This window comes from Euprymna scolopes, chromosome 43, assembly GCF_053919585.1.
Source record: "Euprymna scolopes isolate OS-2025 chromosome 43, ASM5391958v1, whole genome shotgun sequence".
Taxonomy (NCBI): Eukaryota; Metazoa; Mollusca; class Cephalopoda; order Sepiida; family Sepiolidae; genus Euprymna; species Euprymna scolopes.
The window spans coordinates 38,927,592-38,945,128 of record NC_136524.1 but is presented as its reverse complement, the minus strand read 5'-3'; the positions used below and the strand labels follow the sequence as shown (position 1 = coordinate 38,945,128).

General features: G+C 31.6%; 1 protein-coding gene across 8 annotated transcripts in view; it reads right to left on the bottom strand.

Moving 5' to 3' along the window:
* Positions 1-17,537, bottom strand: part of LOC145268301 (serine/threonine-protein kinase MRCK alpha-like) — a 350,826-nt gene that overhangs the window by 207,122 nt on the left and 126,167 nt on the right. For all 8 annotated transcript variants that reach the window (XM_080123725.1, XM_080123727.1, XM_080123729.1 and 5 more), the window contains exons 8-12: positions 12,546-12,708; positions 11,295-11,377; positions 9,284-9,363; positions 4,184-4,323; positions 270-404 (exon numbers count right to left, since the gene is read on the bottom strand). In XM_080123725.1, the coding sequence (XP_079979851.1) occupies positions 270-404; positions 4,184-4,323; positions 9,284-9,363; positions 11,295-11,377; positions 12,546-12,708 (601 nt within the window). The remainder of the gene's footprint in view (positions 1-269; positions 405-4,183; positions 4,324-9,283; positions 9,364-11,294; positions 11,378-12,545; positions 12,709-17,537) is intronic.

Genomic DNA, 17,537 nt, shown 5'->3' with positions numbered 1-17,537 from the left:
AGGGGCAAAGATGTATAGGAGAATGCAAAGATGTGGGTGAGGAGCAAAAAGATTGGGTGGGGGTATGTATGAGAGAAAAAAGATGTACAGCAGGAGTAAAAATGTTTGGGAGTGAGGTAAAGATGTACGGATGAGTAAAAATGATGGGAGTGGCAAAGATATATGGGGAAGAATAACAATGAATGGTAAAAAATATGTAAGACATTAAAAAAAAATGGCTAAGGGGTAAAACCAAGCTATATCTAAAAGGAGTTAAAAGAAAAACTTACATGAAAGTACTTTCTGTAAAGCAGCTATTTCTTCCTTTAATTGTTTGACTTCGGATTTCGAAGGACCAGCAGCAGCAGCAGCATCACCAGATGACATTTCCACAACAGAAGCTCCTATTGAAGCTTCTAATGTTTCTGTACACGGAGAGAGATAAAATAGAAATTAAATATTACAATGATGTAAAGCACCTATCATATCACAATTCTGTTCTTGCACATGCATCCGGCTAAATGTCAACTAGTGAATCTTTTCTTATTGATAAAAGTAAATGTTGATAAACAGAATTCCTGAGTACATGGTATCAATGCCAACATGCTTCAAGGATCTATCTAAGGAAAAAAACCCACTTTTTTTTCCTTTTTTTTTTTTAAGTGTAAATAATTAGGCTCAATAATTATTCCTTAAGTCACTCTGAGACTTTTAGGTCTGAAGTGCCAACCTGTTATTAAGGACCATTCCTTACATGAACATTAATTATGAACTTCTGTAATATCATCTCAGTGCGAGAATTGAATCTTTTCCTCAGAAGGCATTATATCGACCACCTTCAAACGGCTATAAACTCAGATCTTCGAGGATAGATGAACCAGCTTCCAGTGTCTAATGAAGATGAAAGGTTATCACCTTTCGAGGTTGTTAATAGCTCTTTACAGAGACAAAACGGGCATTCCTTTTTGCAACCGAGGATCTAATAAATTTTATGTTAAATTTTAAGATAGGCCTTGTGTTTGTCTTATTTTGCCGCTGTCATGGAGCGAAAAGCATGTGAGATAAAATATCTCAGAATATCTTGTGTAAAGTGCGCGAAAGTATAAATAAATAAAATATGCTACTGATGCATTTGCGACAATGCTCCACGTGCATTCATGATCTGTGATCATCTCCTTTGTTGGATCAATTCTCCAATCAATGCTGAAAGAAAGAGTTCCCAGAACAAAATACAAGTCTAATTTATAAACAACAGAGTGACTTGACGTTGCCCGGGATTGAGTGATGATTAACAAATGTTTCACACTCCCATATATATATATATATATATATATATATATATATATTTTTTTTGTAATCAAAATTACAGAAATCATCCATTTTTCAATCAAATCAATTGATTGCCTGCTCTAGTTGGGGACTAGGCGGTGCACCAGGAGGAAGCTCAAACACCTCTCGCAGTGACTTAGTTCACAATAAATTGTGTACATTGCACTGTAGAGAACCTACTGTTCATTTTATAAAATTATTTTTATATCTAACGGCTTGAATTAAAGTTAAAAATGCAAAAGTCAAATATCACTTCAATTGTGCTCTAAACAGAAACATTAATTTCGAACGCGCCCCTGTCACATCAAAAAACCTACTATTGATTTTATATGTCGAGCTTTTAGGCTTGTGTGGTAATAAAACTTCTCAAATGCACTTGTGATGTTAGGTTGTGTAAGGTGTTAACTTTGGTCAAAATCACCTGTTCCACCTTCTTTCATAGAATTATTTTATTTATCGATTTTTTTCAAAGACATTCAGATACAAAACCTATCTAAGAACACTGTCAGGTACATAATATATGGTGGTGTTGGTGGGGCAACCAGAATTGTACCAGAAAATTCATCCTAGCACAAATTTACTTTCATCATGACTAATGTTTATGAAAAATTTCAAAAAACTCCATGGTTTTTGATAAAAGTGTGAACAAACAAACGAACGGGAGTGAATTACTAGATCCAATCCCTTCTTTTGTTGGGGGATCAACAAGACTTTTGAACAACCTCAATAACCTGACGATCGAAATACGCTTTCTCCACATCTGAGTTCTCATCCATCTCCATTGTTATACACTTCTTGTACACAAGTTACTGTCTCGTAACCTATCTGTAACTTTACTGCACGTCTTGTGTACCCAATGCTTATCACAAAACATAAAGCTGTATCCAAATTTCTTTCCAAAACTGAACAGAGGAACTTTCCCGTTTCTGAGGTTTTCTAGCACTACAACCATTGGTCATCATTTTGGTCTTTACAATATTCACTCTGAAAACATTACTTTATATAGCACTAGCAGAGGGTTGGCACCCAGCATTGCACAGTCGTAAAATACAGTTAAATATGATAATTTAATTTGTAGAGTCAATTAGGAAAAAAAAAAAAAAAAAACACAGGACTTGGGTGCCATCACCCAGAATCGAAACCAGAAACAAAATTTTGTAAGCAAATAAAAAAAGAAAGAAAAAAGCCGCATAGTGGACATCAACTTGTAAAAGTTAAGTTCGTAAGCGAACACATTATCGATCGAAGCACGGCGACACAGATGTTATGATGTCGCAAATTTAGCTTTTTAAAATGAAAAAAAAAAAAAAAAAAAAAAAAACAACAACAACCATTCGCGCATGCGTGATTAACAGTGTCGAAACCAAAGTTTTACCTGACCTCCCCTCCCTCTTCAAACAAGGCAATATTTCTACATGAAATAATTGATTGCTTTTTTTTTTTTTTTTAATTTTTCGATATGTGTCCAAGAGATCATTCTTTCTAACGGATGCAGATGACAAAAGTTTTTAGCGGACATACTAACACACAAATATACAGCTGAGATTTATATAATAGATCCCTACACATCTCTAACATAACAAGTAGACCTTACATTGTTTCACATCTTCCCTCCTGTGCTCCAACGGTATCAACAAGGAAATAAAGTATCTAGACACCTTATCTTCGAAAAATAATTTCTGCATATCCGAATTTTCGTCTGTATCCATTGTATTACACTTCTGCCACATAAAACGGTTATCATCTCTCAACCTGCATATAATTCCATTGCACTTTCTGAGTGTTGTAACGCAAACATTTAGATTACCCCCAAACTTCATTTCCACAAATTAAGTAGGGAAGTTTTCCTTTTTCTGAAGGCGTTCCAACAATACAACATAACTTCAGTCTTGGAGACATTCACTCTCAGACCTTTAATTCCTATAGCATCCTGCAAAGCTTTTGGCATGACATCCATTGTTTCACAGGCAAGAACTATATCATCAGCATAACATTTGTAAGTTACAAATCTCTTGACAAGCTTCTGGGTCTGACCTTTACTCCTGATCTCAAATGGAACACTTACATCAAATCCGTTGCCACGGTTGCTGGAATCATTCTACCGCTTCAGTAGATATCTCTCTGCTGATGCAATTCTCTATCTATATAAGAGCCAAGTACATCCTAGAATGGAGTACTATTGCCACATCTGGGCAGCAGCTGCTAAAAGCACCATATTCTGCCTTAACAAACTCTAAAATAAACTTCATAGCCTGTAAATGATGCCCTTTTCTCTTCCCTGCAACCTCCTTCATACAGGAGGTATGTGGCAAGCCTGTCTATATTCTATCATTACTTTCATGGAAAGGGCTCATCTGAGCTCAATCTATGGTTGCCCCCTTGCCAAACTTTCATGAAAAACACTTGTCTAGCTGAAACCATTATCAATAATTTCCCCCACTCTTTATCTATGCCTAAACCTAAACATAGATTTCATGAACAGTCTCTTTCTTAGAACTGCATGCCTGTGGAACTCTCTTCCGTTTGCCTACTTTCCAGCTGACCACAATATGGTCATGTTCAAGTCTAACAAAAACAAATTCTGAATGACTTGTCCCCTAAAGTAATCCAATTTACCAAATTTCCACTAGTAACGATTACTACAATATTGTCCCATTGACTACAGTACTCTCATTAACCTCTATCCTTGAGTGGTCTCCTGGACTTGATAAATGATGACTCCTTCATAAAAGCAAGCAACAAACTCAGTACACCTCTCTGATGTACTCTCACTTCGACACAAAAGTTGTTAATAAATGCATTGTTAATTCTAACACAGTTGACAAAGCAAGAGTTAAAACGAATTTTAGACATAAAAAAAAAAATCTGTACAAACCTTTTAATTTTTCAGCCAGAACCACTTTTTCTTGTTCCAGTTCCATTATAGTTTTTTGAAGAACTTGAACTTTATCATTTGTTTGTTGCGAATCAGTTGCATCAAGATCTGGTAATAAGGCATTCAGATCAGACAACAAACTAGAAAGAAAAAAAAAAAAAAAAATGAATAAATAAAACACATATTTGTAAATTGGGAACAATATCCACATTTCCAACAGGCCACCTCACCCCAAAGCCGACTTTGTAACCTAGTAGGTGATTCCCTTTTCTCTAACCTCTTTCTCCGCAGAAGAGATGTTGAAAGCTTGTCTCTGCTCTATCATTATTTTCATGGCAAGTGCTTGTTTCAGCGCCGAAACACTCATCTAGCCAAAACAACTATCAATAATTTCCTCCACTCTCTATCGGTACCTAAACCTAAAAGTAGATTTCATGTACAAAGTTTCTTTCCTAAAATTGCTTGGCTGTGGAACTCTGCTGACTACAATATTGTCGCCTTCAAGTCTAATGTAAACAAGCTCTTACTGAACAGTCCTCTTAAATAATCTAATTATACCAAATATCCACTACTAATGATTATCACGCTATTGTCCCAATGACTACCGTACACACATTAACCCTTATCCTCAAGTGGCATTTGAGCCTTGATAAGTGGCGACCCCTTTGTAAAAAAATTTTTTTTAAAGTTCTTGATTTTCTTCCAAAGAATTAATTTGAGGTGATAGTAGAGAAGTGGTTAACGGCAAAAATTGAAAACTTGGATGTTTCAAGTTCAAGTCCAGTTTGTTCCACTTTCATCAAACCTACACTTGACCTTTTGTCTAACCTCCTCAAGAAGAGGTGAATAAAATCATAGATTCAATTGCTCTATGTTCAAAATGGCAGCCAAATGAAAATAATTCCCCAATTTAATTCTTATTTATTCTAATTTTATCGTTACTTTTTCTTTATTTTATTTGAGAAATGTTTTTGTTTTTGAGGAGATAAATACTTACAATCTAGATAAAATTTTAAAGTTTTCACACACTTGCTGTTAAAAATGAATGGTAAAACTTGCGGAGAATGGTAAAACTTGCGGAGAATGGTAAAACTTGCGGAGAATGCTCCGTTTTACGATTGTAAAAATGGAATTGAAATTTAAATTCCGTTCCATTTTAATCTTTTTTTTTTTTTTATTGTGCCCGCAGAAAATGAAAGTAATCGAAAGAATAACATTAAAAAATTGTACTTTTTATATATATTTTACAAAAAAAAAAAAAAAAAATGCTTACGTTTTTATATATATATATATATATATATATATATATATATATATATATATATATATATAAAAACGTAAGCACTTTTTTTTTTTGTAAAAATAAAATTTTATTAATAAAAACGAAATAATTTAATTTTTAAACAAAAAAAAAAAGTCAATTTGGTATACCTTTTTCATATTTTTTTTTTTTTTTGTAAAAATAAAATTTTATTAATAAAAACGAAATAATTTAATTTTTAAACTAAAAAAAAAGTCAATTTGGTATACCTTTTTCATATTTTTTTTTTGTAAAAATAAAATTTTATTAATAAAAACGAAATAATTTAATTTTTAAACAAAAAAAAAAGTCAATTTGGTATACCTTTTTCATATTTTTTTTTTTTTTTGTAAAAATAAAATTTTATTAATAAAAACGAAATAATTTAATTTTTAAACTAAAAAAAAAGTCAATTTGGTATACCTTTTTCATATTTTTTTTTTTGTAAAAATAAAATTTTATTAATAAAAACGAAATAATTTAATTTTTAAACAAAACAAAAAGTCAATTTGGTATACCTTTTTCATATTTTTTTTTTGTAAAAATAAAATTTTATTAATAAAAACGAAATAATTTAATTTTTAAACAAAAAAAAAGTCAATTTGGTATACCTTTTTCATATTTTTTTTTTTTTTTTTGTAAAAATAAAATTTTATTAATAAAAACGAAATAATTTAATTTTTAAACAAAAAAAAGTCAATTTGGTATACCTTTTTCATATTTTTTTTTTTTTTTGTAAAAATAAAATTTTATTAATAAAAACGAAATAATTTAATTTTTAAACAAAAAAAAAGTCAATTTGGTATACCTTTTTCATTTTTTTTTTTTTTTTTTGTAAAAATAAAATTTTATTAATAAAAACGAAATAATTTAATTTTTAAACAAAAAAAAAAAGTCAATACCTTTTTCATATTTTTTTTTTTTTTTTACATAAGTCCAACTCACTATTTACATTGGAAATATCGACTTTTATAGGTTTTCGGGTATGTTTACAATGAATAAACACTTTAACCTCCCCATGTTAAGAACGGCTTTCATAATAGACACCCCCAACTTTGCCAGCATACCCAAAAACCTATGAAAGTTGACATGTCAAATGTGAAAGATGAGTTGGACATAATGTACAAATGTACCAAATTTAAAACGGAACAAAATTTAAATTTCCGTTCCATTTTTTACAACAACCGTAAAACAGAGCATTCTCCGCAAGTTTTACTAAATGAATTTTAAAACTTCTAATTCCTAAAAATTAAAACCGACTGCATTAGGGGAATCATTTTACTATAAGCATGGATAACACTAACTTTAGAAATTTTAAAAATACATTTTTGAAAATATTTTAGGGAGTCTAAAAGTTTGGCATTTAATTAATATAAACATAAAAATAGAATGAAAATACACAAAATAAATAAATAAATAAAAAGAACAGTTGGAGTGGGGCTGCTCTCTAAGTCCGCCCAAATCAGTTTTTAACCAGTTTTGAGAATGACTAAAAATTTGTTTTGAGATTTTTCGTCTCACTTCACAATTTAATTTTTAACTACTTAAAATCATCGAAATGAAACTAAATGAGAGCAAAAATAACTAATCGATTAAAGAAAAACCAAATTAATCTATAAATAAAGATCACTTTAATTAAATGAAAAAAAAAAAAAAATGAAAGCTTTTTTTTTTTTTGTCCTTTTCATTGGAAAGTCAGTCAGGCCATTACTGTTATTTTATTCTCTCACCATATAAAGAATTGTTTTTTTTTTTGTTTTTTTTACAAGTGAGTCACCACTTATCAAGACTCGAAGGCCATTCAAGGATAAGGGTTAATCAGTAAATCAGTGTACAGCAGTAGTAACTACTAGTAGTGAAAATTGGGTATAATATGATTATTTAAGGAGATGGTTAACAAAAACTTGTTTACATTAGACTTGAATACAACCATATTGTTATTTTTAGTTTTCTTTCTTTTTTTATTATTATTATTATCAATTACTACTAAGATTAAAATTATTTATCTCTCTCCCACAGCAGGATGATGTGACTTAAGAGTCGGAAGGTGGGATTCAAAAAGCCAGCGCCGAAAGAAAGAGCACTCTGGCCTGAAAATAAAAATCCCTGGACAGCTGTTGGTATTCCCCAGTAGCTTTGGAGGTTTTGGTGCCGAAGGAAAAAAATGCTGCCTTTTTTCATAAAAATAAATTTGTATGTGATTATTCTTTTATTTTCATCATTATCAGCCATTATTAAGATGAATTAAATTAAAACATGATTATTGAAGAAAGCTAAAAAGCAGGAGTAGTGCTTCATTTGAATTACCCTCCCATTGTCAACTGTTTTTTTTTTGTTGTTTTAATTTTGACCCCTTAGCAGCTATTTTTACGGGCTACAAACAAAATCGAAATTGTTTTACAGGTCCAAATCCTCCATATATCAAGTTTCAAATTTGTATGCTAAAAATTCAGAGAGGAGTTTGGTAGAAACTTTCTGCACACACACACAGACAAGATCACTTTTATATGTATGGATATATAAATACATTTGTGTGTGCTAGAACTTTTTCATCCTTAATGTGACACAATTATGCACAACGTAGAAAATATGCACGAATAAAATTGAATGTAATAGTTAAAGGAAACCAATCATTTAAGAAACCATAAAAAAAAAACGAATTTCACTTTTCAAAGAATACGCAAACTAGTTAACTTTTATTTAGTAGCTTGCATAATCATGACTGAGTATATTAAGTTTGTTTTAATAATTTTTAAATAGAAAAAGTAAGCTTTTAATATAAATGTCAAAGTGAGAAAAAAAAAAAACTCAACTTTATAGGCTATATATATATATATATATATATATATATATATATATATATATATATATTCCTTGCTAATGGAGTCAGAGGTGGCTTCATGGCCAGATTCGAGTCTCCCGACCGGATGTAATCATGACACCCTGCACTGATGAAAGGATGAAACTGCACCGAAAGGATGAAACATTAGTGTCTGTATTTTTGCTAGTATATATATATATATATATATATATATATATTGTAAATGACCATAATTTTTGAAACGAGAAGTAACGGCAGAGCGTATCGGTTACATGAACCATGTAAGTTGTTCAAAATAGTTTTTTTTTTTTTTTCAGTTAAACATCTGATGAATACGTGACTAAATATGCAGCAATAACATAATTTTGCAAACTTGTTAGTCACAATACTTTAATGGATACCTTTGGAAAGTGATAAATGACCAACTAAGAAAACTTAATATTTGGAACTTAGAAAATTATTATAATACAATGTATATACCCCCTCCACTGATGATTCCCGAAAGGATGAAACACTAGTATCTGCAGGCATTTAAAAATTATTATAGTAATAATCATGTCAGCCCCTTTAAGAACTTGGTTCTTATTGTTGAGCACTTTAAAGTTGAAATGAAAGCCAGTCACTTAAGCTTACATATGCAGATCATGATGTTATAATCATTTGATCACTATCGACGGATGTCTCAACATTTAATAATATTCAAATTTCAACTTAATTTCTCGCGGTTAACATTGACCGTGGGGTTTGTTCCTTGCTAATGGAGTCAGAGATGGCTTCATGGCCAAGTTTGAATCTCCCGACCGTCTGTAATTATGACACCCTGCACTGATGATTCCCGAAGGGATGAAACACTAGTGTCTAGGTATTTAAAAATTATTCAGAGTAATTATATAAGAAATGCTCACTTTTCATTATGATAGATATAAATGAAGAGGAAATGTGTTGACACTTCTAATGATATACAAATTAATATACTTACTGGCTTTCGGTAAATGTAAATCCAATAAAAGGCAAGTGGTGCCCTCTGAAGGCACCATGTCCTGCAGGAGCCTGAGAGTCCTGAAAAATAAAAACAAACATTAATGACACACACAAAAAAATGGGTATTAGGTATATTTATAAACACTTATGAAATCCCAGCATTTGGCTATGGATAGACAAAAGAATTAATATTTTTCCTTATCTTTCATCAACACTAACTGATTCTAATAATTCCTCCACACATTTACGAAAGTAAATAAGTAAATGTTAAAAACAAAATGTACATTTACAGCCGTATACATACAAACACATTACTAGCATTTCAGCCCGGCGTTGCCCAGGAGTTTGGAGGTGTATGTTGAGAAAAAAAAAAAAAAAAGCGGTCAATTTTTAAAACTTTGACCCCTATTATGACCCCTTAACATTGTTTGGGGCTCAAATCAAGTTATTAATTTAGATCCCTGTCCAAGGAACCTATATCTAAAATTTCAAGTGTTTAGACCCAAAATTGGCGGAGGAGTTTGGTAGAGTTCTCAAAGGTCAAATCATTGAACTTTGACCCCTTAGCAGCCAAATTTCTGGCTGAAAACGGATTACAAAAATTTTCCCAAATCTCAGTACCCTGTATATCAAATTTTGAGTCTGTAGACTTAGAATTGACAGAGTTATTGCATAGGGAAATGTACAGACACACACACAGACACGTTCACTTTTATAGATATATAGATAAATACACACACTGCTCAAAAGTAAAACAAGATTTCATTGTTTCTGGATTTTTTAAGATGAGTATTGGTTATTCATATAATTTGATTCTTTGCACTATGTTTCTCATTTTGAGTGCAATTTTCATGGACCTGTGGCACAGTGGTCATAATACTTGGCAAAAATTCAGTTGTAAAAGGGACATTCTTCTGAAGGTTGAAGTTTCAATCCTTATTGTGGGTGAATTACTTAGGACTTCTATCCAGTCATAGTTAATTGAACAAGAACATGCTACCCTGATTAGTTAAATAAAGGGTTCTATTCGAAATTCTGTGCAGATTCCAGACTTGAACAGAAAGCTTACCAAGTTCGACAAGATAGATCTGAAGAGAGTCAAAGTTTACATTAACCGAAACATTGTGAAAATGACATTCAACATGAAAACAATAGTCTGAAGAATCCAAATGATATAAAGATTTTTTTTAATTCTAAGAAACCTTTCCAAACACTCATTGGCATGGCTAATACCATCCTTCCTAAGAACCAGGCATTTAAACTTCTTGGCCTAAAATTCACAGCCACCATGAATTGGAATACATAGAAGAAACAGCCAAGCTTGTAGCCAAAAAGTTGGGCTCTCCACCAGGCTAAAAAAAAGTTCTCACTAGTGTTGGGACGAGATTAATTGGAATCGGTAAAAAAAACAACAAAAAAAAAACAGCAGAACTTTTGGAGATATCAGAATCAAAAAAATTTGTGCCTATTTTCTGAATCACAAAACGATTATTTTTTTTTTTAAATCTTAATTTACCAATGCTAGTACCAATATCGAATTTTAAACTAAGAGTAGAATTAAAATCTGTAGATCAACCCCCCACAAGTGTATTTTTACACTTGCGAGAATATATGCACATATTACATCGGTTTTTAAGGTAATTCAAAAATTCAAAAGCAAAACATTAAAAAAAAAAAACTGTAGCTAAATAATTAAAGATTTAGAAACATTCAGAATCGGTCATTGTATTGGAATCAGTAATATAGAACAGAATTAATAATAGTATCAAAATCAAGAAAAATATGAAAATCGTCCCATCACTAGGTCTCACACATGTTAGCATTTTATATCTCCGTAAAGCCATCATCCGTTCATGCACAGTGTTTTGCCACCTATGCTTGTTTTACAAGTATTTTCACAGAGCGTGCTCCAACAAACATACTGAACTTGTACAACTTCAGACAACAAGACTAGTAGTAAAAATCCTAATATAAACAAAGGAAACAAATTTTTCATAGTTATAACTTACTGTGTGACGAAAATCGTTTTCATCAACATCAAAATTTGAGGTATCTGTTGGACTACTGACTTCAGGAATATACTGAGCTTTTACTAAAAAGAAATAATTAATATAATTTTAAAAAATGAAAGAAAACAAAGAAAAAGAAAATGAAAACAATTATAATTATAATCATCATAAAAGTATGAATGTTTGGCGTATTTGAAGATTTTTGTTTTCTTTTTTACAGGGGATGGGGGTCACCACTTATCAAGGCTCAAAGGCCACTTGAGGATAAGGGTTATTTAATAAAAAAGATTACATTCCTTGATCACGTGGAAAAAAAAAAAAAAAAAAACATGGAGGATACAAGTAGTGAGCTTGTGTGTACAAAAAGGAATCAAATACAAGTGTGCGTTTGCTGCCGCAGTCCCATCAAACTCCAACCCTTTAGATAAGTTTAGCTTCTTAGATAGTTGAGTGGATTTATTAACTTCCCCACCCACCCCTCCAGTAATAGAAATCCTCCAAGATACCCATTTGCCCAAGATTTATATTTATCTTATTAAGGCACCACTCATTCTTAAACTTTATTCCCATTTTCTTATCTTTTATCTCACAGTTAGATCCTACTCCCATTTAGAGAACCACCTGCTTGTTTTTCGGTGCTGAATAAACCAAAAAGCAGTGGGTACTATATTATTCAGAAAGTGTTGGGAGGATCCTACTGACAAATGTTTTTTTTTTGTTTTTTTTGTTCTGCCCGACTCCTCATTCTATATTAATGAAATATATTCATGAAAATAATTAGAATTCCCAATGAATTTAGGGTTAACTCCAGTAAGGTGCCTCCCTAGTGTAAATGTGGTATTGTGGTGACTGAGAGGATTCTAGTTAAGAGTAGGATGAACATTTATGATTTCTGACGAAGAATGACTAATGACACTCATTATCTTCACACTTTTGAATGGCCTTGTGGCTAATTTGTTGCAATATATATAATATATATATATAAGTCAATAAGTAGAAAATATATATATATATATATATAAATAATTCCAGGTTATTATTTTCTAGGGGTGAAATAACCAATGAATTGCTAATGAGGTTCACACAAGAATGATCAATATCAAAGAAGGGCAATATATATTTCTGTTTTTTTTTAAGTGACATATAAATGCTTATGTATATATATATATATATATATATATATATATATATATATATATGAGAGAGAGAGAGAGAGAAAGAGTTTTGCATTAAAACTATTAATATACTCACCATCCCTAATATTGTCCCATTCAATGCCTTTAAACCAGGGATGACATTTGAAATCTTCCAATCCTCTTTTGCCAAAGCGTTCATCGGCGCTACAGATAAGTCTCCGCATGAGATCTTTTGCTTCAGGTGTCACTTCATTATCATCAGGGAATTCAAATCGATTCTGTAAAGAAAATAAATTCTTCATTAGTTGGGGAAACGTCTGCCGTCCTGCTTTTGATTAGCGTGACGTTTGTTGCATCCTCGATCAGAGGAGAGCCCATGTTGTTACACATATACCCTTTTGGCAACAGCCACTTTTCTCAAAGGGGAGTTGTTCGTAGTCTTTCTCTGCTCATTATTTTCATGGCTGGTGCTAAACCGGGCTCCAATCTATGGTTCTCCTCTTCCTCTGCAATAAAACATTCACAACAAAAAGTCATCAACGATTTCCCTTTCTCCTTGCGTAATGTAAACCTAAATATAGTTTTTGATGAGCAAAGTTTATTTTCTAAAATTACTTAATTATTCTACGGAATACAATGCCATGGGGGCTGCTTCTCAGCTGATTACAACATAGCTATTTTCAAATCACATGTAAACAAATTCTTGTTGAAGTGTTTTCTTGAATGATCAAATTCTGCCCTATTTGAACCATTGTTATCAATCATTATCGTTTTGTCTCACTGTTCAACTGACAAACTCATTAACCATCATCTTTGAATGGCTTTTAGACTTTGATAAATAGTGATAGTTATCTGTGTCAATGACTGTATGTCCAGCTAAAAGTAAAAAACTACAAAACAGACACCCCCAAATTGATTTTTCTTTTTTTCAATTGGTGTTGGCCTAGATAAATATTTGAAATAAAAAAAAAAAAAATTTTTCATGTTTTGAGAGTCCACTGAGCCAGATTTCATCAAGGGATCAGGTCAGCATTTTCAGCCATTCTATGTACTAATTTTGAAAGAAAATGCCGACTCATTCCTAAAAGAATCTATTATATAAAAGAGTTTTTGTGTATAGGAATTGTCGAGAGAGAGATTTAAACAGAAATATGCTACATTTTCACCCCAGGCAATGTTGGGTAGTTCTGCTAATAAGACATTTTCTGGATGCATTATTGAACTAAAAACGGCCATATAATCCCCCCCCCTTTTTTCTTTGCTGATTCTGGAGGAATCTAAAACTTGGAAAAAATCATTTTAGTTATAGACCCATCAGCTAGCTTAATAAATATTTTCTCACCCCTGATGTAGCGGATGCATTGAGGATGTATTTCTGCTTTAAAACATCAGCCAGAATTGTAAAGATATTTTGCATATACCATATTCGATTTTACTTTCTTAGAACATTCCCGCTTTGTGGAAGAGCCTACCCAAGGTGGTTACAAACTATCATATTCAAAATAAAAGTCGACTTTAACAATACATTTAAACAATATATGGATGTACACATCTTCTAACTGACCATTTAAACGACTTTTAGCATTTTCCTATTTTTATGCCAATAAATTTGATTTGAAGTAATGGAAGAGAGAAAACTCAAACGCCAAAGACAAAACATATCAGAACAATGAAATTGTTTTATTTGAAACAGAAAAGAACAGTTCTGCACCACTTTTATGGTCATACAAAGATTAAAATAAATAATGTTATCAAACCTTGTGTCTACAATTCTTATTCGATTACTCATCAAAATCCATTACATGATCTGGATTCTAAACAACTGTCTATAGTTTAGGTCTTAAGCTTAAGAGTTCTTAAGAAATTGAAATTCAGGAAATCTTGCTTAATTATTTTCTAATGTCTATGGATCAGATTCAATGAAACTATGATATATTTAAATAATATTAAGATATCCAAGTATGTGTCTAGAATAATAATTTCAAGGTTATGAGGGGTTTATGAAAAAAAAACAAATTTCCAGTTTTTTCCTGTCTTCCATTTTTATTTTGCCATATTTTTGTGATGAAGAGCAGAGGACCACTTGAAATATAAAAATAAAATATTAAACATAAAAAACATTTATTAATTTATTTATTGAGGACTATTATCCTCATCTTTCACAACATCTAAGAAAGATGAGGATAATAGTCCACAATAAATAATACAAAATAATACTCATTTCAATTGAATAATATATAAAAAAACATTGTTTTTTGTTTGTTTTTTTAATGTTTCATAAAACCCTTACAACCTTGAAATTGATATATTTGAATAAAATGTCTCAAATTTGAATCCTGAAAAAAACATTCAGACAATATATCGATCTACACATCCTATATCATCATTATGAATCGCATCTTCCACTTTGTGCGGATTGCAAACACACGTGACTTATTTTTCACCATTCCTTCCCATCCAGGGCAAGTTGGTTGATGGAAGCCTAACTGTTGAAAGATGTCCAATCAAAGGCTTTTTCTCTCCACCTCCTCCTTGACCTTCCTTGCTTCTTTTGCCTTCTAACATACCCTCAAAGCATAATTTTGACAAGCCAATGGTTAATCATTTGACATGGCAGAAAAGTTTAAGCGTTTTACTTTTGATTTTATGAAATGGAGGGGGTAGGGAAGTAGTTTGACGGAGGGTGGATATATTAATTTTTGTCCCGTAATGAAACACCTTCTAACTAATCATTTAAATGACTTGTTGCACTTTGCTATTTTTATTCCAAATAAATTTGATTTGATTTTTAGGCTGAACATAAATCTGCTCACAAGACTTGTGTGCATTTTATATTCTTCTCTATAAATGTCTCCATTTAATCCCAGTTTTCCTTTTTAATTTTGACATTAACAGAAATATAAAAGCGCAACATTCTAAATTTTCAAAATGAATGTTTTTTCTCCTTTGTGTACATTTATATAGTTAGGTATGTTAGCATGTTTATATATTTATATAAACAACATTCACTCATAAATTAATCAATCATATTAATTATGGAACACAGCTGCTAAGCATAAGGAATCCAAATGTGGGCTATATTTATTTTACTTTGCTTGTAAATAGGGGTAAAACAGAAATGGAAACAGTTTATCAAAATTCAAATATCTCCAATTCCTGTGGAAGTATGTAATTAGATACCAATTCATAAAAATTCTCCAAATATCAGAAAATTTTTAAGAAATTTTACGGAACATAATATGGACACAATCTCTCAATGGAAAACTCAAATATATAAAATATTCATTGAATTCAATCCACAATCATGAGAAGCCAACTAGAAAAATACTCTGAATATCTTCTTAAGATCCCATAAACTTAAAACTGAAATTTCAGATGTTTCTGGATTTTGGTCAACACTGGAATAAAGATTCTAGACATAAGGTTTATATCTTGATTTAAATCTTCATAAGGGGACATAAAACTCATGCTAAACTTTTATTCAAAAAATTTATTTTATTTACCCTGGGACTGATATTTTTCTAATGCAAGGTACTTGCTAGGCTAGCCGCACTAAAGAACTGTGATACAGTGGAACAGTTTGTCCATGGGTGACTATAAATGTTCCCTATCTGGAGCATATTGGAGAGTGAAATAAACTGCCACTAGCATATAATGCAATGCTGTTAGTGTAAATAAAGAGAGCTCAGTCGTTTGGACAATGTTTAATCATTGTAATTTCACATACTCATCTCAGAAGCAGCCAAATAGCGTAACGATTAGAAGTGCCGACCCTATCCTAGGCGATCGAATTTCAATCCTAGCTGGAAGTAGTTGCTAGTGTAGCTGCACTGACGAGCTGTGATACAGTGAAACACTATGGAGGACTTTAGATACAAACACACACATACAAACATATATATATATACACACACACAAACTCTAGAGTTTTTTTTACTCTTAAAACAGGAACAAGATAACCTGCCAACTTAGTATGAGTGCTATATGCCAAACTGATGGTTGAATATGGTTAAATTTGCACTCATTTTTGCATTAAATACTAATCCCTATTAATCATTAACCGGGCCTCAAATGGACACCATAATACTTAGTTTGCTATATCTTATAACAAAGACACATACAAAATTTCAGCTAAATCATCCCACTAGTTTCTAAGAAAAAGTTGATTAGACAGACAGACAAAGAGAAATTATACATGTTTTTATTTCAACCTCAAGAGTATTTCCTTAAACTATTACAAGATTGTTTCTATAGACGGGATAAATAAACTATCCAGCCCATGTCATCAGACAATTTTAACCAAAAAAAATTATGAGAAAAAGATTTTTGATTACATATGGATATAAAAAAAAACAAGAGCTTGAGTAATGGATAGAGAGGGGAGAGGGAGGGGAAAGGGATGGGAGAGAGAGAAAGAAAGGAGGAAAAGTGATGGAGGAGGGAATGAATTAAATTAAAATTAGAATTAAAATTAAAAAAGAGAAGGAAAGAAATGAGATTGAAGATGTCAAGAAGAAGTTGTTTGTTAAAAGGTATAAAATAAAAAAGGAAAAAAGGGGAAAATATGACAAGATAAGAAGAGAAGATAGAAAAGGATAAGATAACTGAAGTGCATAGTTTCAGCGTGTCATAAAAGGCGTTGGAAGGGAAAATAGGTGACTGCTTTTGCAAGTCACCAAAGTCATAAATGGGTCAAAGTGTCTACAAATCTCGGTAGTGGTGGCAGTGGTAGGGAGCAGATATAGTCAAGATGTGTCCTATTTAAGATGCACCCGTAAAATTAATATAAAGATTTTTTTATATATAATAATAGGGAAAAAATTATAGATTTATAATTATAAAGTAATAGATTTATAATTATTAAGAGTAATAAAATGAAAGGGAAACAGTTATAAATTTATTGGGTAGTAATAGAGTGAGTCAAGTTAAAGGTGGGGGGGGGTATAAAAAAAAGGATGGAGTTTTTTTGTTTTTTTTTACTTAGTTTCGGAACATTAATGAAGACTGGGAATGCAACTCTCCAGTGAATTAATGCTCTTTTCTCTTCCCTACAACCTCTTCCCCACAGAAGAGAAGTTGCAAGCCTATCTCTTTTGTATTGTTACTG